Genomic DNA, 20071 nt, shown 5'->3' with positions numbered 1-20071 from the left:
GTAATTTAGAGTAGATCCTTCTATTAATCTTATCATTCAGCTTTGAGCTATCGGTGAAAGTGGCTGTTGAATTCAGGTGCGTGCGGTTTTCCTATTTCTACTCCTCTGATATTTTCGTGGAGGACCTATTTTCTAACCAGAAACTCTGTCTGGTGTAATCCATCTCGCCGAAGTCTGGTGGAAAAGCGTACAGCAGTGGATTAGCGTTAGGGACTAGGTAAGCTCAGAGCTTAGTAAAAGCTGCTGTAGGGTAAGGCACCCCAGACGAGCAACGACGTATAGTAGATCTGCTTGTCGGTTGGTATTTTTCTTATCTTAATCGAACTAAGCTTTCCGCTTTAGCCAGACCCACGAATATCTGATACGCTTCATTGGGTAGACTAGAGGCATTATGAGCCGACTGGGTTAAGAACGAATTTCGGGTAGCAAACTCAACATTTTATAATTTGAAGTTATTTCTTATTTTGTCTGCACTTTTATATTCTTGATATATCTTAAGGAAGTCTTCAAGCCGGAGTAGTTTGCAAGTGCGAGCATATAAAGCACAATCATAGCTGACTTCAAGGCAAGGGAAGAACAAGTGTGGAAGAAATACAAACTGGTAATCTGCCTCAAATAAATTTTGCACGTGATCGAACCTGAATTCTTTCCAAACAGCAGACAATTAAACTATCGAAGGTAAACATAGTCGAGCAACTAACGCAACCAAGTGATTTTTCAAATTAAAAAAGTAGCAGAAAAATCGCTAAGCTAGTTTTGAAGTAATCGAGAATCAATCCATCTCTGGTAATATGCGCTACTTGCCATCAACTTACTACAAGCCACTGCTCCCGGATGGTCGCGCTCCGCCCATTGATTGGCAACTATATGGCTTTCTAAGTGCAAATGGCTGGCCACTTGCTTCGAATGTTTCGAAAAAATGCCATATAGCTGATGCAGTCAGTGTTATATGCCAATTTATATCCGAGTTCTCGGTGGGCTTTGGCGAAATGCGACTCATGTACGAGAGCATAGATGATATCAGCTTTGTTTGTACGATATTGGCGCCATTTCTGATACTCTTAGAAATGATGTTGCGCGCTTTCAACATTGTTTACAGACGCAATAGTTTCAGATCGCATCTGGATGAGTTCTACAAGAAGATCTACATCGAATGGTACTATTTAATGCGTGCATTCAACATATTTTTGGCAAACAACTCTTACAGCACTTATTTTCCTTCATTGCCTCTATTTTCAGTGACTGGAATCCCGAGCTCTTTGAGAAAATACGTCGGCAACAGCTGCCTACCAAGTACTCCACCTTCGGTTACATTATTACACTTGTCACTTACGTGTATGTACCGGTTAGTGGCTTAGTATTAGGCCAACGGTTGCTACCCTTTCCTGTCTCCTATAACTTTGATCCCACCGCTAGCTTGCCCGGGTACCTTCTACTTCTTGCTATGGGCTTATGGACGGGAGTTGCTGTTGTGGGTCCCTTGGTCGCTGAGCCCAATATTTTGGCCATGCAGATTTTACACTTGAATGCTCGTTACACTTTATTATTACGAGATTTGAGCAACATTGCTAAGAATACTATTGAGATGCATACCAAGAGCAAAGGGGAGGATAAGATTTCAGTGACCAGCCGTTTTTGTTATGGGCTAAACGATATCATACGAACCAATGTGAAGTTGAACGATTTCGCCAAGTCGTTGCAGGCGCAATATTCTTTTCGGGTTTTTGTAATGATGGCCTTAAGCGCCACACTCCTGTGTGTGTTGGGTTTTTTGACAGCTACGGTAAGTGCTTAAGAATAAATATTCCGCGTATTTTAATCTCTACATGAGTACATTAGGGTGCAACACTCTTCACGCGAAGAGTTTTTCCAACGGTACATTTTTTGTGTTTGTATTTTAAGGCTACGGCCAAAATATGTGAGAAAATATTAAAATCAAGTGAGCTGGGCCGATCTGAAAGTACCTCAAAAATTCGAGTTTTGTTTACAAATATTTTTTCCCAAAAACTCGCCTTAGAAGATAGGTATGAGAGTTTAAGATTAAATGATTTCATTAAAAACTTACATCAGCGGAATCAAATTAATAAGGGTTTTGATGCTATTTATGACTTGTTTGGAAGATAGGTTTAACGAGAAGTTGAATATTTTACTCAAATCTTTACCGATTTAGACTTTTAAGGTATTATTGCAAAGGTATTTTCTCAGCCTTTACAGATATTGGAAAATAAAGCCATTCGCATTTCAAATATTTTTTCCGCAAATATCGCTAATTCGATTCCGTTGATGGAATTTTTTTCTGCAGACCTTTTAAGGTTTAACTCTTCTAAAGGGGTTTTCAATTGGCGCGGGTCGATTTTGGCGCCCTGTGGCAGCCATTTTGTTTTGGTGACATCTGTCAAATCTTTTGTTTATTGTTCAGTTGTTTATGCCAAATCATCATGGCGAGTTGCACGATTGAACAGCACGTTCAAATGATAAAACTTTATTATCAAAATGAGTGTTCATTAACGCAAACGTTGCGCGCATTGCGCCCATTTTTCGGTAGACGTGGCGGCCCTTCCAATTTCTTATGGCCCATATTGAACCATATGGACCTAGACGACATGTGGTTCCAGCAGGACGGCGCTACGTGCTACACAGCAAACGCCATTTTATTCAATTTCAACATCTACCCGCCCTTATTGAAAAACCCTATACTATCTGAGGTTATTTTTTGGAAGAAATATTTTTAAGAACTAATTTCATTGATAAAACTTGGAATTTTCTAATAGATTCAGCTCACATAAATTTTAATACTTTCCAAAATATTTTGAAAAAGTCTTAAAAAACAATCCTAATATTTTTCACAATATTTTGGTGAGAGTTTTAAAAAATAAGAAGCCTTGTGATTTGTAATCAATAGCAAAAGAGCACCGACTACTTTTTCAAAGAAAGAGTTGCACCCTAATGTATGTATGTATATTCACCATATATGGACAATAAGCAATTACATATGAAAAGATTCAAGTATTTCGGAGATGGTCTTAAAATTTTATAAGAAGTAAATTCAAACAATGCTCCAAAAGGTAAGCCATCTTGTGGTACCATGGTTAAGAACGATATTCAGGGGATGCCTGAGGTTCAGCTACGTTCCTGTATTGTGGAGAAAAGCGAGAGCGGACGAATTATCCAAGGCGCAGCACGCTTACACTAAAGGCAGATCTACTGAAACTGCACTTCACTCACTTGTACTAAACATAGAAAGGGCGTTAGAATATAAGGAGTATGCTCTAGGAGTATTTCTAGATATATCAGAGGCCTTTAACAACGTGACAAAAGATGCTATTTTAAACAGCATTGAGTCTCTTAATGTGCAACCCGCGGTTTATCTATGGATAAGGCAGCTATTAGCTAGCAGAAAGATAAGAGCGGAGTGGAACGATGCGAGCGTCACCAAATATGCATGCAGAGGTACTCCGCAAGGTGGGGAACTATCGCCGCTATTATGGTTACTTGCAGCAAATGAAATGCTCAAGAAACTTGACGGAGGGGCACCAAAACTAGTGGCATATGTCGATGACATAGCTGTAGTAGTTACAGGAAAGTACCTGGACACCATCAGTAATGTGATGAACAACACTCTCAAAACGGTACACCAATGGACATCTCGCGCAGGGCTAGGGATAAACGCGGGAAAAATGGACATGGTACTTTTTACCAGGAAGTACAAGGTCCCGGCGTGGAGCTTCCCGAAGCTAGGCAGCAACGACCTACTTCTCAAAGATCATGCGAGGTACCTCGGAGTAATACGGACAGCAAGTTGTTGTGGAAGCACAACGTTGAGGAGAGGGTGAAAAAGGCCAGTAATGTGTTGTACGCATGTAAAAGAATGCTGGGTTAGACCGATATTGCTGTATGGGGCCTTAGTATGGTTGACTGCGACAAGAAAACTCACATACTTAATGCCACTGGAAAGGATTCAACGACTCGCTGCTCTGTGCATAACAGGAGCGATGAAAACCACTCCAACGGCGGCGCTGGAAATGATACTCAGCATGCCAACTATTGACCTTATGGCGGAAAACCTGGCAGCGAAATCCGCGAGGAGGTTAGTGGCTGCGGGAGTATTCACCTGCAGAACCTTCGGTCACAGCTTAATAGTAAGTGGAGCTCAGGTTTCACGGACTACATGACTCCGTACTTTAATTGGGAGAGAAGATTTCGCACTTAATTGGAGAGGAGGGATGGCACAAAGGCATGAAGCCTGGCCATAGAACTTTTCACATCTATACAGACGGCTCTAAAACTTTAGACGGAGTGGGAGCGGGTATTTACTGCTCAAAACTAGGGATAAGGTAGTCTATCTAATATATTCGTGGACAGTCAAGCAGCAATAAAAGCAATATCTATTGGATACCTGGGCACAAAGGCATTATGTGGAACGAAATAGTAGATGAGTGTTGTGCTGTTAGACTCCCATTTGAAAAAGAGAACATCACACCAAAACCGCTAAATACAATATACAATGAAATGGACGACTACATGAAAAAGCGAGTGGAAGCTAGGTGGACTAATCTAACCACATGCAAAACAGCAAAAGTTATGTGTAGAACTAACAAAAACTGACTCAATTCGTACTTACGCCCTCGAGAAAGGACTACAGAACTAGGCTGCACATGCGTACAAGATAGGGATTACTAACACGGACAAATGCAGGAAATGCAGAGAGGATGTTGAGGAGACTTTAGAACACCTTCTGTGCGTTTGTCCGGCATTATTAAAAACGCGACTAAGATGCCTGAGAGCCCCACTGTTTAAGGTTCTGGAGGACGCCTCAAAAGCGGAGCTCCCAGCTCTACTTAGATTCGCCAAAAGCGCTGACATCCTACATGATGTCTACTTTCGGTATTCATAGAGGTCGGTCTTCATCTGGTATCGCTAGGGACCAAAAGGTCTATGCGTGGCTTATTGTCAACCAGGCTAACCTAACCTAACGTAACTCAAACAAAAAACAAAAAATTAACAATTTTGAGATTAAATCAATTTTGAAAATTTGGTACGGAATTTTTAAGTTGCAATATATCGGGTTCTTTTAAAAAAATTTGTTGCTTTAAGATAAAATAAACTTACAAAAAAAAATTGGTTTGTAAAATTTTTTTATAAATTTGAATAAAAATACGACAAAAATCCAAAAAAAAAATAAATAAATAATTATTATTAAATAAAAAATATAAAACCTTAAAAAAGTTTAGTGTGTAAAAAATTTTTTGTAAATTTGAAAAACATACAAAAAAAATTTTTACAAACTAATTTTTTTAAGGTTTTTACAAAATGTTTGTTTTTTTTTGCTTTCTGTTGTTTCAGGTTAAAATAAACCTTTTTAAAAAAATTTTTACGATAAAATAAACCTTCAAAAAAATTAGTTTATAACAAATTTTTGTAAACATTGTTTTTGTTTCAATTTTTCAAAAATTTTACAAACAAATTTTTTAAAGGTTTTGAAAATTTTAAAACTTGAAACAAAAACTATGTTTACACAAATTTTTGAAGAACTAATTTTTTTAAGGATTATTTTATCCTAACACAACAAAAATTGCTTACAAACTAATTTTTGTTTAAGTTTTTGCAAACTTCGTTTTGGTTGTTCAGGTTAAAATAAACCTTAAAAAAATTTATTAGAAAAAATTTTGTACAAATTCTTGTAAAATTTTAAATGTAAAAATTTTTTTTTTTAATTAAAAAAATTTTTTTTTTTCAAATTTGGCGAAACAACTAGTTTATTTGTGATTTGTGGTTTTACAAAAACTTTTCTTTGTTTTTTGTTGTTTCTGGATGAAATAAACCTTGAAATTTGTTAGGATGAAAATAACCTAAATTTTTTTTTTCAATTTTGGTGAAATTTGCTGTTTTTTTTCAAATTGGTCAAATTTGGTGTTTTTTCAAATTTTGGTGAATTTTTCGGTGATTATGAATAACACGCACTCTCAGTATTCTTTCTTATTTTTCCATTAATTGCTGCGAGAATGTTCACTAATTCCTGGTAGTTTCAAGTTTGGGATTCCATTAGAGTTTTGAGTTGTATTTCGTTTTCCAAAAATGGCAATAAAAATTTTCAATACTGAATAAATCTCAAAATTACAAATTTTTTTTCCAAATTTTTTCAGTTCTTCTTATTATACTCAAGCCCACAATTAAACTAATTTCCAAAAAAAAAAAATTAAGACCATCTCCGAAATATTTAAATCACTTGACATGGAATCGCGCATACATTTCTTCCGGGTTCATCTTAGAGAGATCCTCATTTTCAGCTCGGTTTGTCAACAGATAATATCAGATTCATCAGCTGGATTATCGGCAAAGTAGTGGAACTGCTTATTTTTGGACGCTTGGGCACAACACTGTCAACAACGGTAAGTACGTACTTAGGTAAATGCTTAATAAGTAAAATCCTGATGTTCTCTGAGTAATTGAGGTAGCTTGAGCGGGTGCTATTTACATGCTCATACAAGCACCGTTTTCATTCATACAAGCAACGTTTGTCGCTCTATTTCGATACCAAGTTTTTTATTCCCATCCATATAGACAAATGCCTTGAGCACTTCATATTACTCCTGTGGATGGGAAGACATCGTACTTCACTCTACTGATGCCGCAGAGAATGCAAAGATAGTGAAGCTTATGACATTGGCGATCCATTTGAATAGCACACCCTTTGAATTGAAAGGCCTCAATTTCTTCTCTGTGAATTATGAGTCGGTGGTGGCGGTAAGTTAAGATTTGATCAATTTCGACAATTTTTTCGTAGTAAGCTAATTTTGAATACCACTTTTTTTAGATTTTAAGAGGCGCTTTTTCATATTTTACTGTTATTTATGCATATAGGTAAATTAAATGAAAAGCGATGAAGGGAATGGATAAGGAGCTGAATGAAAGTAAACAGATTGCAGTGAAGAAACTAGCGAACAATTTTTGGAAAGCAAAATACAGACATTGAAGAGAAAAAAGCTGTTAGAGTTTTGAAACTTGTTATATTATTTATAAAACTAATAGTCAGTAGATGGTATTAAAAATAAGCACGAAAGTAGATTTGAATTCTAGAGAGAGAGCATATTTTAGACATATACATATATGAGTGGAAAATTATAAAAGGAGCGCGAGTGAGTTTTTGCGGTCATTAGATTGGCGAGCGTAAACAGCAAAGAAGGAAAGAGAAGGCGTAAAAATCAAGAAGCCAGTTAAAGAAAATTAAATTACTGAACTGAGAGGAAGATAAAACGGGTACCGTGACACATACTAATAAGAGTAAGAAAAGCATGAAGTCAATAGGATAATATCGAATAAACGGATTGAATTTAAAGGCTTGAAAGTGAAGCAAGACGAATATGAATGGAAATAAGGCGAATAAAGAGACTGAAATTAAAGGAGTGAAAGAAAGGGAGAATAAATATGAATATAGGAATGATTTTAGAAAAAAGGTTGCAATTAGAGGAGTGAAAAAGATGGAAGAAGAATATAAGTAGCCATAAGATGAATAAAAGGATACAAATTAAAGAAGTGAAAGAGAAAGAAGAAGTATATGAATAGTTTGATGAATAGGAACAATTAAAAAAAACAGGATTGAAATTAGAGGAATGGAAGGTAAGGAAGAAGAATATGAGTAGCAATAAGCCGGGTAAAAATATTGAGATTAAAGGAAGTATTGAGAGGTTGGAAAAATACGAATGCAAGGATAATTTTAGAAAAAAGAATTGCAACGAATAAAAATATTCATATTAAAGAAGTGAGAAAGAAGATGAATATGAGTATAAATAAGTCGAATACAATGAGTAAAACTAGATAAGCAACGAGAAAGGAGTGAAATAAAAGCAAAGAAGTGAACAAAGAATATAAATAAAGACGTAAAATCAAAGGAATTAAATGAAAGTTAATGCAATGAGCGATAAGAGTTAAAGAAGAAATGGTAAAGAAGCGGGTTAAGTAAAACATAACCAATGATAGTATTGTAGCTCTAAATTGATGAGAGTAAAATAAGAGAGTTAAGAGAGAAATAAGGGTTAAGAAATTAAAATAGCTAATAATTGTGTAATAAACCAAGTGGGTTGAAAGAGTTAAATAAATATAGTAAAATGAGTAGCAAAAATTAATGCAGTCAAATAATAAAATTTAATTAACATGAGCAATATTTAAATCGTGAGTTAAAGGCAATGTTTTTAAAAAACTAACATCCAGAGAGTGAAGTCAGTGAGGCGAAATGAAAATACTGAAACTAAGTGATATAATACAAATAAAATAGAAGTACTAATAAAAGAAGTAGAGCATAAACTTAATAAAATGAAGCAGAACGAACCTCTTAGGCTGACAAGAAACGTAAACAGGTAAGAGGTGAAATTTTTGGAGTGCAGCAAATGAAATGCAATAAAAGTAGTTTAAAAAACTAAGGGAAATAAATTTATCGACTCAAAAAGATTTTGAAAATAAGGCTATACAGCAAAATGAACTTTTTTTCTGGGATTAGAACCAAACCAATGTTTTTCAAACCAATTTTCATTAAGTCAAAAATGAAAAAGTGGTGTCTCCGATTTTCAAAGTTAGTCTCCGAAATCGACTTAATTAAAAAATGGTTTAAAATAAATCCATGTAAACAAATAAACAAGCAAAAATATGATAGTGAGCGGTATTAAAAAAAAAACATTTTTAAAATATAAGGCTTCTAAAACATACTTTTATATTAATTTACAGACATTAACTTGGACATTTTTTTACTAAGTCCTCATTTATGGACTTCGAAAGTCCATACACCGATTTCAGAAACTAACTTCGAAAATGGAAGAAATTACTTTTTCACTTATAATTCAATCACCTAAAAACTTTTTTTTTTGATTTAATACCCCGCCCAGTGATGTGCAATGTAATTACACATTTTTCTAGCAACACAAGCAGAACACCCAACTCCTATGCAAAATCAGTCGCTGAGTCCGTAAATTTACAACTAATTTTCCTGAAAAAATTTATATTATCTAGAAAATGCGTTAACCAATCAAAATAAATGCAATATGGTACTAAAAGTAATTAATTCGCTATCCTTTGTGCATGCTTCACTGCATTTTTCATAAAAATACAGCGTTTTCAAGATATTTATATTTTTTGTAAAAATATGAAATTTTTTTATTTAATTGTAATTTAATTTAATTGAAATATATGGGAAAACGTTTTTCGAAGGTAATAGAGAGGTTACCAAGGCTTCTGTGACGCAGAAATGAAGAGTGATAATTCTTGGTGCCTAGTAAGTGTGGCAAGTTCTGATTAGTAAAAGAAAAGGAAAAGAAATAACTGATTTATATGGACTTTCGAACACTCAGTAATCGATTTTACATAGAAATCAGAGCTAGCTTAGTTCTTGGGGTTTCTGCTGGACTGTTAACTAATGTTATTGATGCATTTGAAAATAGGAGTGAAGAAGAGAACGAATTTTATGAATTGAGAAAAAGCAGATAGTAGAGATAGATAGTAGAAAAGGAGCGACATTTTTCGAGTAATAAAGTTAGTTGAAAATAATGACATCTTAAAGTGGTAGAAAAATTCGAGGGTAAAATTGAATTGTTGTGGTGAAAAATAAGTAGTAAAGAAGCGAAGATTCTAGAGTGAAATAAATTACATGAAATAAAAGAATATACAAGAACTTCGCATGGTGCGTCTAATAAAAGAAGAAGCAAAATTTTAACTCTTTCCGTCACGCTCTTTACTGCGACATAAAAAATTTATTTTTTGTTGTTAATTGGTGAATATGGAATACAAGTAACACACGAATGCAAAAAAAAAATATTTATCGTTAGGTTTTTGAGAAACAAGGTGGTCACCACCAGTAACCACCATGACTGAAGGGTACAAAAATTTATTAAAACTAATGCACTCAATTACTTGACTTTTTTATTTATTTTTAGAAAAAAGACAATAAAAAATTTGGTAATAAATTTACAAACAATTATTCCTTGTGAAAATCTGAAAAATATGTCTTTCCTTTTCGGAGGCAAAGAGGAACGTGGCATGTTCTGCATTGCCATACTGTGCGGACAGGGACGCTTTTGGTACTGCAAAAGGCGCATCTTCTAGGTGTGCTTCTAAGCGGTTTGTGTCAATTACTCTCATGGCGGATTTCAGCAGGCACGCTAGGCTTATACCGTTTTATAGCAACTGGTACAGGAGATCTTGGGCTTGATCCATTGCTGATCGCGGAACTTCCTGGAGCTCGCTTGTTTACGTAGCAAGGTGATAACAGCCCCTGATAAATCGAGCGGCGAAAGTCCTTCAATGTCAACTCATCTAAATGAGGTCTGTTAATCAGAAGCTCTTTGTAAGCTATATAGCTATTGATAACGCAGCAATCCAAGAAATGAAAAAAAAATCGGTGCCACCACTTTTGGGATTTTCTGTCGATGGAGTAACAGGCTTTTAATTGATCGAATTTATCAACGAAGTTCATATTGCTATTGTGTTTCTTTACAGCGGATGGTTTATAATTATTTCTGAAGTTGCGGCGAAGAATTTCAAGCATAGGACGAACTTTATATGACTTATCATAGTCTGGATGCTTTCTAGCAGGCATGAGATTATTGTCATTCAGATGCAAGCATCCAAGAAGCCAGCTGAAGCGATTTAGGGGCATACAAGAGGAAATGTAAGAGTCACGTAAATCAGGAGCAGAAGACCAGTAATCTTTGTCGGTAGCTTTTTATACCCATCACCATATTTATGGCCAAGAAAGTTTGTATTTCAGAAAGACTGGTAGGAGAAAAAGGTTTACCTTCTTGTGTTGCGTATAGGTTAGTTTGAAAGCTTATGACCTCAACCAAGTCCTCTGTTCAAAACTTGCGAAACAATCGGAATGGTGTTACATCTTCCAAGCTGATTATATGATCAGTTAAGCCTACACTCTCAACAAACTCGCCAGGTATATCCATAGAGAAGGTCCTTTCCATATAGGTGTCTGCAAGATCGTAGAGCTAACATTATTATTCTGACTTACAAAGTTTGATAATGGTATGATATGAATAGCTCTTCATGGATATTCTGTACATCTGCCCCACACACATCCAATATCGATTTTGACACTGGCCACTCAGGCGTGTCTAGATTTTCATCCTCATCGGAACTGGCTTCACAATCAAGTCCTGAAGGTAAATCTTCACACAAACATTCTTCGATTTCCCTTTGCGTCAATGATAGTTGCATTATTGAAATAATTGCCTAAAATATTGTAAATACCAAAGAAACTCCCACTCATAGTGACCGTATAAAAAAGCAAATTCTAGGTGCACTTACGTCACGGTGGTTACTGTTGCTTACCACCACTGATTATAAGAAATATTCGTAAAATAATCGAAATTTAAGCGAGAAAGCAACCATTGTGTATCAAACACACCACAAGAACTAAATTTGCACAAAAATCAAACCATAAATTGCGTTATTGAATTTATTATGAATTTTTACTTCTAGCTTTCACAAAAACGCGCGGCCACGGATTTTTACTTTAAATTTTCTCAACACGTGGTGGGTGTATTTCTAGCTATTAGCGTCCTCTTCACTTAAAAGGAAGCAATAATCAATATTCGTGCAAAATTAAAACATAAATGTCCCCAACCGTCGTAAAAAAAAATAAAAAATAGGTGGTTAGCAACGCTAACCACCGAGACGGAAAGAGTTAATTAAGGGGACAAATACCTGTAAAATTTCGAAAAAAAAAAATTTTTTTTCATAAAATGTTAATATAATCCTTTAAGAATATGTCAAACATTTTTAGAACGTAAATTTAAGTATTTCTTATATTATAGATCGTCAACCGTGACGACTCTATTCTTTGCGTTCGAGCGCTGGGAGAGGAATTTTCATGTATCAAACTTTAGACGCGTTTTTCTTAAAGCTATATTTTTCGAATTGGCGTACACGATAAAAGTTATTGAGCGATCTTTTTTATGATATTACTCTCTATGTGAACTTACAATTTCGAAAATTTTTCGAAAAAATAATTTCTTCGAAGCAGAAAATGGGGCGAATTTTCGCCGCAAAATTAATTTTTTTTTGAAGCATTTTATTCCGTGAATTTTTTCCCTCCATTTGTTTGTAATTCACATAGAAATTATGAAATTCATAATCGAAAAAATTTTTGGTTTTCTATATTCAGGTCATTGACGCCGATGCTACAATGCCCGCCGATTGAGAAGCCCCGCTGCGACCTTCCTGGAAGAATTGAGTGTACATCCGCCATTTTAAATGATTAAAATAAAAAAAGAAAATTTTTACATCATTTTAATGTATAAATAGACTGTATGCCAATTTTGAAAAAAATATATTGACTTCTTCATTTTAAATAATTTTAATGAAAATCAGGAAAATATGGCCGTTTACAGGTATCTGCACCCTTAAGAAGAATTATTGCTATTTGAGGGAGTAAATAAAAGAACTAGTATTAATTTTAATTACTTAAATAAAGTTGATAAAGAGTTAGCAGTACAGGAGCGATATTTTTGAAGTGAAATTAAAATAGTTCAAAATAATATCTGAAAAAGTTACTAAAATTAAGAGAATAAAATGAGATAAAAATAGTTGCAAAAGGGTAAGTCGCCCATGAAAAAAACTACGTGATTTAGACCAAAGAAGTGAAATGGCTAAAGAGGTAAATTGTAAAAAATTAAATTAAATAAATAACTGAAAGTGTAAAACAATTTCAAAATTCACATTCATTCAAAACGAAGTGAAAGCGTATTTAAAATACAGGGGTTGGGTATATATTAAAGGAAAACTGGTTTGAGGGTAGAATCAGTACGCAGAGAGAGAGAGAGAGAGAGTGACTTAGAAAACCGTTAAATCTAGAGAGCCCAAACATTTGTTTTTTGTTTCTTAATCACTCCACTTGGAAGCATAAGCTTCTCTGGTAACAAGATTTCGCCGCCTGTTACGATTTGTTGCTCTTATTTTTGTGCTATCTCACGTGGAATTAGCTGCAGCTAACTCACGCAAGGCTGATGGTTCTGGGTCGACCTTGCCCTCTACTTCCTTGGAGATTCCAGTCTAGCGCTATTCGAGTTAAGTGATTTGGTAATCGTCTGATGGAGTGTTCCTTCCATCGCCATTTTCTCTATTTTATCTGAGGCGGATGGACTCTTCATCAGTAACATTCCACAAAGCGGCAATCAGTAATACCTTTTGGCTATTATGTAAATGATGTGTAATCATTTGTTTATGCAATGGCTTGCAGCCTTTATGTGAAGTTATTCGAGACCAGCCGTGTTTCACTTCACTTACACTTTACAGATATGTCGACTTTACACAAGAGTTGAATGTTCCAAACTTCGTTTGCCTGTCGATGTGTGAGCTCGTCCAAACTGAGTAAAGTCAACCGAATGCCATCCTTGCTTTACTCTGTCTGCAGTAAACATCTTCTTCGGTACCGCCGACTGTTGTTATTGTACAACCAAAGTAACAGAGACTGTAGACGAATTCCAATGCGCAATGGCCAATTATCGGTACATGGCGTGAGCTGGTTTGATTGACTCTCATAGCCTTGGTCTTGGGAATGTTGACCCCCAGTCGCGACGACCAGTCCGCTAAAGAATTTGGCTGGCTAGATCATAAGAGATTATTTAGTAATTTTTATACCTAATTAGTAATTCGACTGAGATGTATTTACTCAAATTAAATAATGTTGTGGTTTTTAGGTGTTAATCATCAGCAAAAATTGTATTTATTCTTATTTTAATATATTACTTCTTCCGTTTTGTTAGTATTTTCACTTTAAAAATTCATTTTTAAAAAATAATTTTATGCGAAAAATTTTCTAGGTTCAGGTGAAAAAAGTAAGTACAGCCATAACTAGAAAAATTTGCAACCCAAAATTTATTAAAAACGCAACAAAAAAGGTAGGAAGTGAATTATGAGAATTTATGTATTGCGCATAAGTGATTTTGTATAGAAATTTCTATTACTTACATGAGTTTAGCTGAGTAAAAAAAAACAAAAAAAAAAAAAAAAAATCGCTCCAAGAAGTTGTTCGTTCTGCTCTCCATAACCTCTTAATATGTGCTCAACCGCCTCCACTGCCACTAACTCACTCACGTACAGCAAACAAATAAAAAACAATTATGATGTACAGGCAAGCACTTTCGTGTGGAACAACATAATCAATATCAGCAATGAATGAGGCAGTCAAGAAAACTTGCAAAGTTACCAAACGGGCAAAGAAAGAAAGCTGGCAAGCGGTTGTGGCGGCTGTATGGTTGCTGTTGTTGCGATTATTGTAGCGAGTTAATAACATCAATATTACGTGCACACACACCTATATATATATAACACATCCACACATATATATAGCATAAGAAGAATGAGCATCTAAGTATGTGTGCTTTTGTGGGTGTATGCGCGCGTGCAGTAGATGTGAAACCGCAAAAAACACGCCACGCAGTTGTGAAAACATGCACGCGTGCGAAAGTGTTTATTGAGTTGCACACGTACACCAGTGTGTGGCCAGAGTGGTAGCAGGTGTGTATGTATGCGAGCCAAACACCCAGCATTCCACTCCACTTCACTCATTTATGCTCTCACCACACAGTGTTAAGATTTTCGGATCAGCTATGCCATAATTTATATTTATTTACAAACTTGTATTGTATCAGAGGCGTTTGTATGAGTGTATGCGCGTGTGTAGTTGTGAGGCATGGAGGTTTGCCAAGAAATTGTTGCGTCTGTGTGAAAAATAAAACTGAACGCAACTAACTTTGCGGTCTACTTAAGTTCATTTAACATTTTACAAAATCAGGCAACTTCTGACGTTTACCGGTTTCCTTCCCACTCAGCTTAGTTGTGTGTCAAAGCCACTCCGGTATTGGCTCTTGTTATACACTTAACTACTCACACAACAACACTTTATATATCCGGCTATGCCCATTCGTGCGGTCAGCGCAGTGTTACCGTGTGGCAACAGAATCCAGTACTTTTAGTATGCTGAATCTAGAATCTATAAAATCTATGTTAGATTATGTCTAATAGCTGTCCCCAAATGTAAGTGGGCTCACTTGGTCTTGAATACTGAATTCGTTTAGGGCAGTGCCATTGAAGGCAAGGAGGAGAAACAGTAAACGGGGCTAGGTAATAACGAAAAGCACAGCGAATGATGACTAGTGGTGTCTTTTGTAATCTCTTCGTGCCGATGATGAAATTCAGAAACCGGTTAATTCCAGGCCTTTCAAAAGGCATGCCTAAATAGTGAAAGTCAAGGTGTTTGAATCTTTGTAATGTTAATGAATGGACGGGTTAGGCTAAAGCCTTTATGCACTGCGACCAGTTTAATCAATTGTGTGTTCCTAAATACTCAGTTATAATTATTGAGTATACCGAAGAATCGAACCAGCCTTTTAGGAGGGAGCAATTGTAGGTCTTCCTTCTCTGTAGGTACGAGCCCAGGATTCTGTGTCTTCTGTGGCCTAATGCCTCACAGTTGGTGATTAAGTGTTCCATAGACTCCTCTTCCTCACAGCAGAACCTGTACAATCTTGTATTAGATAACCCTATTGTGTTAAAGAGTTTATTACAGGCAAAGTGACTTATAAGTGCTCCGCAGAGTAATCTTAGGCCATTTTTCTCTAGGGTTAACAGATTTAGCTGTGTCTGAATCTTAGTCTCAGATGTTTCCACCTCATTCTCTGGACAGCTGTAACAAAAGAGACTCGAAGTGCTGTTAAGCCTCACCGCTTGGGTGCCTATCGAACATTGCCCGTTTAGTATGCATACCTGCACCAAAAGAGAGTAGAAGTTTTGTTAGCCTTAGGAGGTACTATCTCTAGTATCAAAACATTGGTTTTTTGTTCGAACAGCATAAAATATTATTCATACAACGTCTGTAAATGCTGAAGAATTGATCAAAACCAAAAACACTGATGAAAAAGGTGAACACTATATTTTAATATGCAACGGCCTGGGATGATAAAAGTGCAGAACTTCCATCCCAACCGGCTGCGAAGAAAGCTCGAATACAATGTAAAATCCTGTAACCATCTAATAACTAAGAGGAGTTGTGAAAATATTGTATCAAAAGTAGGGCTAACTTAGCTTCTCTAGAGACTTTTAAGTTAGTGACATGAAGATTTTGGATGAGAAGACTCCTAGTATAATTTTCCGGGGAATAATTTTCTAGCACATTTTAACCCCCCTAAACCAAACTTTCCAAATTTTATTTTTCAGGGGTCCCTTGAAGTAAGGGTCAAAACGACCCGATTAGGTGGGAGCAAATGGGTTAGAATGTTCTACGAAAATGTTCAACGTAGAATTTTACTTTACATAACTTAATCTTTAATTTTGCTGAGGCATACATTTTAATCATTTTTCAATTTTTGAAAACAACTGAGACCTTGACATGAAAAATTTAATAGTACTCGTATGCCATAAAAAAGTCGAGTCAACTTTTGCAAATCCATTTAGAGTTTTACTAATCGATAGGAATACCTTCAGGAAATACTAGCAACCTACGGCCTAGCTTGAGTTGCCATAAAATTGTCGCACAATTAAATTAATCCAGTTTTTTCGGTTACGGCAAACTGTACTCTCTTCGATACAAACCTCAAGAGACCGTAGTTCTCTTTCTTTTTGTGTTGGAAAAAACAGTAAGCAGATTTGTGGTATTCAATTCATCCATCCACGTATGAATTGGAGTAGCTTGCTAGTTTTTAAAGCACTCAGACACATGGCTAGTCAGCTTATTCATATTTTCTAAAAACCACTGCCCTGAACTTACCTGAGAAGGAATGAATCCATACAAAGTGTTTCGTTACCTCATCGTGAATGTTGTGGCTTGAACAATGAAGTTGTTTATAATGTTTAATTAGGGTATTTAAATCATGGATTCAGCAATTCAAAGAAGTACCTGCAGTATTTTTTATTCAATGAGTGCAGATGTCTTGATAGATCTTTTGAGTTTGAGGAGACTAACTATCTCTCATTACCTCTCAAACTTTACTAAGCCAAAGATGTCTGCACTTTATGATGGTAATTTCGAAAGCCTATGGGGATGTGCTATAACAGACTGAGAGACTGTAGACCATAGAAAACTTGGCCGAAGACTAGTCTGACCAAAATGTTAGATGTTTGATTTTCAGATAGTTCGTTTTTGGTTCATTTTTAAAAGGTCTTCCTTCTATTTACTTATAGTTACATAATGCAAAGCTTAGCTTAGTGTGGGCTGAGCTATCTTCAAAGAAACCTAAACTCTTTTCTGGCAATTCAGATGCGGTAATTTTGATATTTCCGACTCACATCGATCAGGAAGACCAACAACTTTAGACAATGACGTATTAGAGGTGGAAGCAAATCCATGTTAAACAATCGAGGAACTGTCAAATAATCTTAACCAACTTTGGTCAATCAATGGTCGATCATCTAAGAACATTTGCAACAAATTGGTAAAACAAACAGAACACAGCAGACGTTTGTATTCCGCATAATCTTACTGAAGAAAACAGAGCTAACCGGTCCACGGTATGTAACTTATAGCTTCAACGGTGCAATACAGAAACATTTTTTGATTGCTTGATCCCTGCAGATGAAAAATGGGTCCTGTATGATAATCCAAAATGCAAAAGGCAGTGATATGCCGAATAAACAGCCACGAAGGAGTGCTAAGCCAGGGTTTCTCCGCTTTTGTGTGGTAGGGGGTGTTTGCTTATATTCAAGCGCTTAAACCTGCAAAAAATTTTAATGCAGATCTTTATTGTGCACGATAATGCAACTTAAACTTAATAGAGGTCCTGACTCACCCGCCATACTGACCCAATATGGCGCTATCGGATTAACAAACAAAAAATTCAAAAATATGAAAAATGCCATATCCAGATATTTTACTGAAACCCCTATTAATTTTTATCGATCCGGCATTGACAAAAGGTTGTTGCTAAAAGAAATGTAAGAAATGTATTTATTCGAATTTACTTTACTTTCCGGCCCCCCAATATAAGTTCGGTTGCGATTTTTTGACTGTAGGCCAGTATAAATCTTTGGCACTAAAAAGTTGGAAGCATACTTACCCAACCTGGTGACAGAGCTTTAGCCTTGGGCTCAAACTTCAGGTTAGTAGAAATGTAATCCGACTGAAGATTTATTTTCTTAGATTTTTTTTCTTTTATTATTTATTCTAATTTTTATATTTGGTGTACAGAATTAAAAATTCTTGCAGGCTAAGAGCCATTTTCCCAACTTATCAATAGAGTAAGTTTTACTTCCGAGATGATAAATTGTTACTCACTTTAAAATACCCTTGACTCTTTTTGTTTTTTCAGCAATCCGTCAAATAACAATTTGCCAATTACGAAATTATGGCAACGCACGATTTGCCATACATTTCGGACTCAAACTGACCTACATAATTCGGAAGCAAATATCGAGAGTTTAATAGAGAGGCAGTGCCTGAGAGAACGAAAGTGCGTTTACAGTCGCTATAAGGTGGCCTGTTGAGTTAGAGGTTTGTTGAGAAAGCGGCAGTAAGTAAGACAAGATTAGGCCGATAGCCTCTGATACTAGCTGCCTTACTACTGTAATAAAATTAAATGTAATTATATTTCATATAAATAAAAAAAATAAAAATAAATATTAAAAAAAAATTACATTAATTAAGTACTCACAACTTTCATGCTAATATTTAAAAAAATTCTATTATTTAGAGTTTTTTAATAATTATTTTTTGTAAAAAATATTAAAGTAAAAAATTGAAGAAAAAGTTAAAATAATTAATTTTTCGAATTTAAAACTAATTTGGACACATAAAATCCTAAAAGGCAAGTGAGAAGGAGTGACGCACCTGAATCCAGGACCCACGGCTCTCCTAACAGATGGCTCAATGTTAAATATGGAGTCAGATATCGTACTTATTTAAATGAAAAAAAAAAATGCTATGGTCACACTGTTCTAAATACTAAATACTTTCCATGCTCATGCTGCCCTTTTCTCGTACGCTTGGCTCTCAATCACCTGCTGAGTTGTTGCTCAAAGGTTAGGCAATTGATTGATGCGCGCGGGTGCTAGTGAGTAGGCAAGGCCGAGCGTGAACGGGAAAGATGTGTTCGAACGGCAAATTATGGGGGTGAGTAAATGTGAGCTTGGCAGAGTGGGAAAAAGAGTGTGACAAAGAGTTTCGTGGGGTTCATAAAGTGTTGCGCTTACTTTTATTTTTTCTTTCTCTACATTCACACACACAAAGCTCTAATCGAAAGTGGATAAAGTTGATCATTTTTTGAGGTTATAAATAAGTTGATAACGTGTTTTACGTCATTGGCATACGAAATGAGGGACTCAGCACTTAACAGCAATAGCCCATATGAGGGGAAATACATATCTATAATACACACACGTGCGCACATACAGCCACTCACTCGGGGTCCCGAAAATGATGAAAGCGAAGTGAGTGTGAGGGGAATTATATACATACATACATACATACATTCATACATACATACATAAATATATATAGATACATATATATGTATGCGTATTTTGCTAGCGGCTTTGTGTGGTTCAGCATTTTATTTAGGATTCCATTTGCACAGATTAAACGGACGTTTGATGAGGGCCACTGTTACCCAGGGTATATGGCTTATATTTCTGGCTGATATCACTTTACTACCTCTCATTTAAGTAGATAAACAAACAAGTTTGCAGTTTGCTTATCAAATGCTTGTGCGAGTAGGTTTGCTTGATTTAAATACTATTTCCATTTGACAGCTTTGAGTTGGGTTTCAACGTCAAATCCGAGAAATAACTTAGTTTCGGCCACTCTTTCCTTTTCTCATTGTTTTGTCCGCAAGGCTCATTTAAATTCCAAATCTTTGCAGTTTTACTGATATCTAACTGGATTCTTTTTGCTAGCTGGTTTGCATGTATGTGTGTGTGTGAGCATGATTGTCGGAGTAATTGTGTTCGGCAAATCGTTTATATTTGTACGCCAGCAATTTAACTAAAGCTAATTTCGTTGGAAAAGCTTTTAGGCTATCGAATTTGGGTTCGCAATTAAACTCTTAAAAATTATTTGTTTTAAATCTTTTATCTTTTATTTTTCGAG

General features: G+C 35.7%; 1 protein-coding gene across 1 annotated transcript; it reads left to right on the top strand.

Moving 5' to 3' along the window:
* Positions 1 to 506: 506 nt before the first annotated feature.
* Positions 507 to 6870, top strand: LOC129244325 (odorant receptor 74a-like). The gene is made up of 5 exons (XM_054881943.1): positions 507 to 1156; positions 1240 to 1783; positions 6288 to 6389; positions 6562 to 6744; positions 6862 to 6870. The coding sequence occupies exons 1-5, from the start codon at positions 792 to 794 to the stop codon at positions 6868 to 6870; spliced, it is 1203 nt and encodes a 400-aa protein (XP_054737918.1). The 5' UTR covers positions 507 to 791.
* The last annotated feature ends 13201 nt before the right edge of the window (positions 6871 to 20071 follow it).

The sequence above is a fragment of the Anastrepha obliqua genome, chromosome 4 (assembly GCF_027943255.1).
Source record: "Anastrepha obliqua isolate idAnaObli1 chromosome 4, idAnaObli1_1.0, whole genome shotgun sequence".
NCBI lineage: Eukaryota > Metazoa > Arthropoda > Insecta > Diptera > Tephritidae > Anastrepha > Anastrepha obliqua.
Note: the sequence above shows the minus strand (reverse complement) of the source record. Positions and strands in the feature narration are given on the sequence as shown.

What these genes read in the sequence shown, in the direction of transcription:
- LOC129244325 (XM_054881943.1), top strand. Translation starts at nt 792, where the DNA reads ATGCGCTACTTGCCATCAACTTACTACAAGCCACTGCTCCCGGATGGT. An exon ending in TGGGTTTTTTGACAGCTACG is followed by an intron (nt 1,784 to 6,287) that starts GTAAGTGCTTAA and finishes CCTCATTTTCAG; the next exon opens with CTCGGTTTGTCAACAGATAA. An exon ending in GCACAACACTGTCAACAACG is followed by an intron (nt 6,390 to 6,561) that starts GTAAGTACGTAC and finishes CCATCCATATAG; the next exon opens with ACAAATGCCTTGAGCACTTC.